We start from the raw sequence: 9,384 nt of genomic DNA, 5'->3' as shown, positions 1-9,384 counted from the left end.
GACACACCGTCGTAATATGAGGGGCCCTGAGCCAGTACCGCTGCCCACGAGAGAATGTTCCCCCCCAGCTCGAACAGTGCTCTACCACTTGCAAAACTTACCTCTCCCTGCTCCACCACTGTGTAGTCTGTGCTGTTAAATCCTTCAATGGCACTGCCAATACAAATCTGTTGAAATGATAGATGATAGTAAAAATATACAGGGGCCCTGGCCTCCATTTAGACCAGTTAATACTTTGCGCCAACTACCACTGTCTGCTACTCAGCAGAGGAGCCCACCCCTTTACCTAGCTATGCCACCAGTTTATTTATGAACTTTTTTTGGCTGACATTTAGCCCACTTTATTATTTTGGCCTACTAACTGTGTCAGCCACTTATTACAGTTGTCCTCCACTGAAAAAAGCAATGCCGCCTGTGTACTCCTGTTACCAATTTTGAACTGCATTTAGCCTACTTTTTTATTTTAGGCCTACTCAGTCTGTCTGAGCCACTTATAACAGTTGTCTTCCACTGAACAAAGCAATGCCACCTGTGTACTCCTGTTACCAATTTTGAACTGCATTTAGCCTACTTTTTTATTTTAGGCCTACTCAGTCTGTCTGAGCCACTTATAACAGTTGTCTTCCACTGAAAAAAGCAATGCCACCTGTGTACTCCTGTTACCAATTGTAAACTGCATTTAACCTTTTTTATTTTAGGCCTACTCAGTCTGTCTGAGCCACTTATTACAGTTGTCTTCCACTGAACAAAGCAATGCCGCCTGTGTACTCCTGTTACCAATTTTGAACTGCATGTAGCCTACTTACTTACTTCTGCCTAGTAACTGTGTGAGCCTTTCATAACAGTTGTCCTCCTCCGCTGAACAAAGCTATGCCACCTGTGTACTAATGTTAGCAATTTTGAACTGCATTTAGCCTACTTTCTTATTTGGGCCTACTAACTGTGTCTGCCCCTCATTACAGTTGTCCTCCACTGAACAAAGAAATGCCGCCAGTTTAGTCCTGTTAGCAATTTTGAACTGCATTTAGCCTACTTACTTATTTGGGCCTAGTAACTGTGTCAGCCACTCCTTACAGTTGTCCTCCGCTGAACAAAGCAATGCCGCCAGTTAAGTCCTGTTAGCAATTTTGAAATGCATTTAGCCTACTTACTTTTTGGGGCCTACTAACTGTGTCAGCCTCTCATTACAGTTGTCCTCCGCTGAACAAAGCAATGCCGCCTGTTTAGTCCTGTTACCAAACTTGAACTGGATTTAGCCTACTTTCTTATTTGGGCCTATATCTGTGTTTCCTCCTCATCCTGCCCATTGGCCAGCCACTGCTAGATGAGTCTGCTGGTAGATTGACCCAGACCACTACATTCCCCTTGCACTCTACACAGCCAGAATCTGACCCTGCTGAAAGTCAAGTTCCCCTTGCCGCATACTATACCACCTTACACGGGGACAAAAAGGAAGGTGCAGACGAAAGTGCAGGTTCCTTCATCAGGTGGGGGGACATACTTGTTGGCACTGACACAGGGCCCCTCATAGTTTGCAAAAGTGTCTCTGGCAGTGGGAGGCGCTGCCCGCTGTCAAACACACCGCCATACTATGAGGGGCCCTGTGCCAGTGCCAACTAGTGGGCCCCCCTGCTTGCTCCGGATCGCAGCACTTGCAAAGTTGAAATACTTACTTCTCCCTGCTCCACCGCCGTGACATATTCCGCATTTCCTGGGCCCACGAAAATCTTGAGCCAGCCCCCCCCCCCCCACAACTTTAGCCAAATGGGCCCCTGTTTTCAATGCCTAACTATTATTATAAAGTAAATTAAGATTGACAAGCTTAAGAAACACAAATTGATGTTTTTGGCATTAAAATGAGCACTGTAGGTGTTTTCCTGTCCTCCACTCACTGCCGACTTTGATTCCCCATTGACTTGCATTGGGTTTCGTGTTTCGGGTGACCCCCAACTTTTCGCAATAATTGGCCGATTTCACCCGATCCGACTTTTGAGAAAGTCGGGTTTCGTGAAACCAGACTCGATCCTAGAAAAGTAAAAGTCGCTCAACTCTAATAACCATCAGGGACCCCGAACCATAGGCCACGGAGCCAGAGGGGATTTAGCAGAGTAGGTTGGGGGTATATAGGACTTTTTTTTAAATCTCTTTTTATTCTGCTGTTTGTGAGGTAGGATGTAGAAAAATTCTGCTAATGTTTTCTATTATGTGTCTTTATGGCCCCTTCACACAACCATGTATCATGTTTTTCACAGATGCCACATGTTCCCTCTTTAACCTACGGTGCTGCACTCATGTCTGTGTTTTCCCAGCAGCACAGATGACAAGGGCCAATATAAGTCTATGGGTCCATGTAAACATGCCGTCCATGTGCCGTACGTGTGCCGTCCATGTTTAATGTTTAACATGGAAAGTGTAAGAGAAGCTTTGTCATTTCCAGTTTCCATACTGGAAAAACACGGCTGGCACATGGACAACACACTGAAAACACTGCTGACACCGATAACAGTGTTACACGTATGTGCTTTATATGGACATGTGAAGGGCGCCTAACAATATTGTTGATGGAATATTTCAGGATTGGGGGTCCCACTTTGAATTTTGCCCAGGGCCCCATTTTGTCTAAAACCAGCCCTGGCCATCTTGCAACCAGGGGTCTCCGTGGAGACCATCAGGACAACGCAATCGCATTGCATTGCTCTGATAGAAGCACGCAGGGAACCCATTCCCTGAGTGATGCTCCTCTATGATGCTGTCACTACTGACAGCAGCATCAGAGGGGTTAAATGCCCGCGATTGGTGCCAGCACCGATCATGGGTGTTGCAGTGGGGTGTCAGTTCTCTCACAGAGCTGACACCCCACACCCTATTGCTGCAGCGCTCAGTGTGAGGCTGCGTGAATGTGCCGTCGTACATATACTGCTGTTTGTGGGAAGGGGTTTAAGTAAGTGCAGGCCTGCTTGTCTAGGAGCTCTCATTACACAGGCAACTCACCAGATGGAGACCCAAGTTGGCGTCTCCATATTTCAAAAAGTAATTGTCACATACCACTTAAGTGGCATCAATTTCCACAGAGCAGACACAATATAATAGGCCTTTGACACACCTTCCACCACAGGCAACCCACTTGATGGAGATGCAACTTGGAGTCTCCACATTTAAAAAAATAGTTGTCAAACAGCACTAAAGTGGCATCAATTTCCATAGAGTAGAAACAGTATAACATGCCTCTGACACACCTTCCACCACAGGCAACCCACCTGACGGAGACCCAACTTTGAGTCTCCATATTCAAATAAATAATTGTCACTCACCACTAATGTGGCATCAATTTCCACAGAGTAGAAACAGTATAATAGACCTCTGACACATCTTCCACCACAGGCAACCCACAAGATGGAGACACAATTTTGAGTCTCCACATTTCAAAAAAATGTTTATAACATCAGCAGCATTAGCAACAGCATTCACAGAGGACACCACAAAGAAGGCAAGGACTGCAATAACGCAAGATAAATACATGACACTAAAAACAACACCATTGCCCACTCTGCCCACTCTGCACTCTGCGATTAGAGTGCAAAAGTCATAGGAGATCCATGACTTGTTTAATTTGATGAAAATTAGGCAATCTACACTTTGAGGGGACAGCTGGATGCGGCTATCCATCTGGACACCACCAGCAGCGCTTGCAACACATCCTGAAAGAACGCTGGCTGCCAGGCATGACAAAACCTCCGAGGCATGACAGGTGAGCTCAGGCCACTCTTAAATTTTTGAAGACAAAATGTAAATTGGTCCAAACCCCCCCTGATAGTGTTGAAATTAAGCTCCAGATATTCCTACACCATCCTCTCCCATCGTTCACTATGTGTCAGACTTATAGTCTGTTCTACTTGCGCACAAGCTGGTCTAAAAAATGTGTTAAATGACTCACAGAAAATGCTTATGCCACTTACACTGCTACTGCGATGACGCCTTGTCGTTCCTATTCTTGGACGTCTATAACTTGGATGCACACTGTGTGCCTCACTGAAGTCTTGGGGAAAACCACTCTTACGATTGTCCACAAGCTTATTTCAATACTCTAGCATGTGCGCATCTCTTTCCAGGGGGGAAGCATCTGGCTAAATTTACTCTTGTACCGTGGATCTAACAGATTGTCAACCTAGTAGTCAGCATAATTCTAACCCTAAGACTATGGGTATTGTATTGAAAATTTTGCAGCAAAAAGGCGCTCATGTGTCAGGCACTTCCTCTATCCTCTCCCACCAACCACGGACAACAGAGAGTGGATTATTATCTTCTTCATCTCCTGACTGTTGCGCGGCCATCACCTCATGCGCCTAAATTTGTTCCTTGGCTCCAGCACCTTCACTAACAGTTTGGTACCTTGATTGTTGAAAGCCACCCTCCCATGGCACCCGCCTTTGCGACGACAGTCCATAAATTTGAAATATTTTTATTCCTTCCACCTCCTCCTCTGTCTCCAGCTCTTCCTCTGTGTCCATCACCTCCTCACGCAGACTATTCGAAGTGTGCTCCCGCATCTAGATGACTGGAATAGTGATGCTGATGACAGCATCATCAGTGCTAACCATCATATACAGATACTTACCTGTGTACCTCTGGTTTCACGCCAAGAGAAATCTACAACTTCATTGTTATCCTCTCTGTTCTCACATTCCTCACCCTGATAGTCACCCTCCTCCTCTTCCTGACCTGACACCACAGCACAGTCCACGTGTGCCTTTGTCATCTGAGTCTCATCAAGATCACCTCCACCCTTGGTGGTTAATGTCTGGTGACGAGGGTCTGGATTCTGCTCGGACCTGGTCCGACCCAGGATCCAACATGAAAACATTTTGGACATCGGTGCAGATGCTTTCCTCCTATGGTTTCTGTGATTCCTGAGCAGACCTCTCATACCCATGGAAAAGAATGTGTGAACAGCTCTTCAGAATGGCCCATCTGTGGTTCCCCACTGTCAGTTGGGCATTGGGAAATTTTTGAAGAGGGAGAAACAAGGGTGATTGGGGTGCCACTTCTGAAGATTGTACTGTGTGTGATTTTAAGGTAGAGCAAGAGGAGGAGAGGACACTTGATGCATATCTTGCCATCCAATGGAGCATATGCTCTTTCTAAGCCTCATCTACAAGGCACACTGCTGTGCAGCTGCAAAAAGAAAAGGAGTTGAGTTGGCCAGTAACAGATGTTGTCAGTGTTATTTGGATAGAACGAGACGGTGTTTTTTCAGTTGAACTTTCATTTACATTAACAGCTAACCCAAGTACACGTCGAACACCTGGTCTATTCCCCCTTCCACCATGACCTAGCTTTTTCTCACTCATGTTATAAGTAGCCTTCCCCTCTTGTACCCTGTTGTTTCACAACCTTAGGCCCACAGCTGTCAGTCAGCTGTCATTAAATGAACAATCATTATTTATTTTCTAAGATACTGGGCCTGAACAACACTGATATGCCTAATGATTTTGAGTGGAAATCTGACATTCTGATTTGCCACTGAAACACAGTTTTAGCACAAATGATTTGGAGTAGCTAATTGAGCCTTGTGGCTGCACCACTCTATTAGGCAAGCTTTCTTTTGGACTTTACATCTTTCAGTGTTTATAACATATAATTGTAAAAATATGGCAGATGTGTTTCATATAAGACGCATATTTTCCCTCAAATTTGGGGGGCAATGGGGGCGCGTTTTATAATCCGAATTGTAGCTGCGATGGAGCTTATTGGCAGTGGTAGAGCGGGGTCCGGAGTCGCTGCTGTCAGAAACTTCTGTTGGTGGCGGAGGCAGGAATCTGGCTCTGGCTGCAGGTCCCAGGCTGGCACAACAAGGTGTTTGGCAGTGAGGGGGCTCCGCAGACATTTTGTGAAGGCCCAGAGCCCCACACTTTCTATACTCTTCTATGCGGAGGAGCCATGGCCCAAGTTCTACCACAGCCGAACACCCCAAACTACAAGCTTGGGGCCCTCAGCATCTCCTGCCTCCACTAGCAGCATCCCATCTGGGACTCCGCTCCACCACCACCACTGCCCCAGGTAAGCTACCGCAAAAAGCGGATTATAACACTCATCATTTTATTTAAAAAAAAAAAAGTATTTTTCCTTTTTTCCTCCCCAATATTTGGGGTGTGTCTTATAATCCGCATATAATAATAATATATAATAATCTAATATATAATTGCCTAGAATACTACTTCCTGCAATTTGTGCCAACTTCCGTGGCTTTGTCCGGAGCTAATGTCCGGAGCTAATGTCCGGAGCTAATGTCTGGAGCTAATGTCCGGAGATAAGTGACGTCAACAGTGTCCAGTGTCTGATTGGTTGCCGCCTGCTGCGAGCGACCAATCAGAAACGTGCCGTACTGTGACACACTCCGCCCGCCATTTTGGTGTGATTTTTGAATTTTTACCTCACAGCAAGTTTCTACTGCGTGGAGGCGGGCCCAGTGACGTTGCTCTTCAAGCTCCTGCCGAATTTCGTCAAAAAAATGATAATACCATTTACCAAAACTATATATATTTAGTTGTGAAGTGGTTCAGTGACATTTTCACACCAATTTTGAACTTTTGTTTGGTGTTTTCTCCATATACTGCCTATTATTTTTGTTCTTTCTTACTATTATTTATTAATTGTATTATTCTTACATTTGAATAAATAAAGTATATATGGATTCTAGACTCCCGATTCTTTAGAATCGGGCTGCCATCTAGTGATATATAATATATCCGCATATAAAAAGGTACCCTGGCTTCTCAAAATTCTAATATTCCAGGATGTAAATTGTCGCCATACATCTCCTAAATGAATTTGGAGACAATAAGTCTATGTGCACACGTCAGGATTATTTGCAGAAAATTCCTGAACAAAACCGGACTTTTTCAGCTGGAAATCCGCATGCGTTTGTCTCGTGGTTTTCTTGCGTTTTTTGCGTGTTTTTTTGTGCGGATTTTTTGTGTTTTTTTCTGGAGCTTCCCAATGCATTAACTAGCGGGAAATCCGCTAAAAATCCACAAAATTAATGAACATGCTGCGTTTTTTTCCGTAATGCGTTTTATTCGCTGAAAAAAACGCAACATATGCACAAAAATTGCGGATTGCATTCACACAGCCTAAAAGTTATCACAAACTTCATTGGCATAATTTTCAGTAGTATGGCTTCTTGGTGGTCCATAGGATGGCAGATCATAAAAAATATACTGTACTATATACTGTACAGTATACAGACATTAAACTTCATATATACAGTGTATATAAAGTCTAAGTGTATATATATATTTATATATATATATATATATATATACACACACACATACAAATTCATTGTACATAGAGTCTTACAAAAATGTACAAGTTACATAAAAAACATTATTCATTCTCATTAAGTTAGACTCCACATTTAGTAACAGCCGGTCTGTCTGTCCAGTCATTCAGGCTTCTCAACTGAAAATGTTTCCATCTGCAGTCCCAAAAATTAAAGACATTTCTGAAATACAAAAAAAATGGATTATGATTTCTACATAACAGTTAATCCTTTGTTTTGCAGTGCATTTGTAAACACTTTAGAATACAAAACTAAGTGAAATTATGTCACCAAGAGAAAAGATTGCCTGCTCACTGAGGAATCAGTTTACAGTTGCCTAATGGACTCCAAGCAGAGTGACAGAGAGACTAAAGAACAGATTGTGCTGTTTTCCCTTAGTGTTTGTCTGCCCAAGAGAAAGATTCACAGCTACACTGCTCAGTAATGCCATGTAATGGCCGTCATGCTGTTGCTTCTGAACATGAGCTACATAGAAAAAAATAGAGCATGAATTCCTATTGTCTCTCTGTACAGTGTATGGGAGATAGTATATTTTCAAATGTAATATGAGATGTTTCAGACTCTTACAAAACTTAAAATCCCCTTTTCTTACTAGAAAGTTACAGTAAGTGGAATTGACTTAGGTTACAAAGAGGATCCACGGCTATAATCTGTTAAGTAGGTAGCTCATGAACTTGTAGGGAACAGTTTAATCTTAGCTGTGTAGTAAATATTTCTCGACACCACGGGACTGCTGCTGCTGGTTAACACGAGCTTCTAAAATTGCTCTTATTTTTTCTGCACTTGTTTATAACTGATTTTTGGGTGTAACCCTTTATTTCACTATTTGAAATTGCAGACATAGTTTTATTGTTAATGTATACCATTGTTTATTTTGTGAGGGCGGCACTGGTCAAATTGTTTGATATATTAGACAAGTGAACAGTCAGTCCTTGAAACTAATGTGTTGAAAGTAGGAAAAATGGGCAAACACAGTGATCTACGGGACGTTGAGAAGGGCCAAATTATGATGTTTAGAAGACTGGGACATAGCATGTCTAAAACCACAGTTTTGTGTGGTGTTCTCAGTATGTAAGGATTAGTACCTACCAAGCACCTTCAGAGCAATTTTACAGTCCATACCTTAACTTAAAAAGTTATTGTGGAGTCTATACCTAAAAAAGCCGAAACTGTTTTACATAGTTACATAGTTATTAAGGTTAAAGGAAGACTATAAGTCCATCTAGTTCAACCCATAGCCTAACCTAACATGTCCTAACATGTTTTAGTAGGACAAAGGCGACTGACACAAAATTAGATAGGTAATTTAATGTTTTGGATGATTGGTATATATTTGTTCAGTCCCTTTTTTTCCAGTTATGCACAGCTCCCTGAAACATTTACATCTGTTACTGTTACTAGTGCAGTCATTTTCTTGTGATATTAAGAATTGCTTTACAAGTTCATGTTCATTTTCCAGGTACCAGGCCTCAGCAATTGGAGCAAAGATGTCATAGCTCAGTTTGGGGATTCGATTCGGTGATCTGTTGCTGCATGGTCAGTCCCCTGCCTGCTGAGCTATTTCCTTTACTTGCCTGTCCAGTTGCTGATTTTTTTCTATTGTCTTTGTTTTCCTTTATTGGTTTACTCCTCTCCAGGTGTTTCTCATTTTCCTGTTTTGGTTTGCCCTGTTACATTCTGGGTGGTATTTCATGTTTCCTTCACTTCCTTGCTGGCTATACCTCTCTGTGGATGTGTGTTCAGACATTCCAGCACTTCAACTTAAGGGTTTACCTTGCTTGGTAAACTCCAGTTGTATTCTTGCAGTGAGTCTGTTTGATTTCCTTCCTCGCATCTTTTCATTTTGCCACTGTTAGGCTTCTGGGAGGTTATACTTGTTCCTTTTATCTTTGGTTCTCCTTAACTTTCCAGCTCTACTCTAAATGAATGTGTTTGAGTTTCTCACCGTGGGTTATTGTATCTTACTTCACACTTTCCTTTCCACTTGTTTGCAGTGTGTTGTGGCCTTTGCAGTGGTTCCTCTCCTCAGGAGGTAAGAGAAA

The 9,384-nt window shown here is 42.9% G+C and overlaps 1 protein-coding gene across 1 annotated transcript in view; it reads right to left on the bottom strand.

Moving 5' to 3' along the window:
- Positions 1-6,262: 6,262 nt before the first annotated feature.
- The window catches only part of CCDC158 (coiled-coil domain containing 158), a 193,180-nt gene continuing 190,058 nt past the window's right edge, over positions 6,263-9,384 (bottom strand). The window contains exon 23 of the mRNA XM_069743236.1: positions 6,263-7,504. Coding sequence (XP_069599337.1) covers positions 7,458-7,504 — 47 coding nt within the window. The 3' untranslated portion in view covers positions 6,263-7,457. The remainder of the gene's footprint in view (positions 7,505-9,384) is intronic.

This window comes from Ranitomeya imitator, chromosome 1 (genome assembly GCF_032444005.1).
Source record: "Ranitomeya imitator isolate aRanImi1 chromosome 1, aRanImi1.pri, whole genome shotgun sequence".
Classification (NCBI taxonomy): Eukaryota; Metazoa; Chordata; class Amphibia; order Anura; family Dendrobatidae; genus Ranitomeya; species Ranitomeya imitator.
Note: the sequence above shows the minus strand (reverse complement) of the source record. Positions and strands in the feature narration are given on the sequence as shown.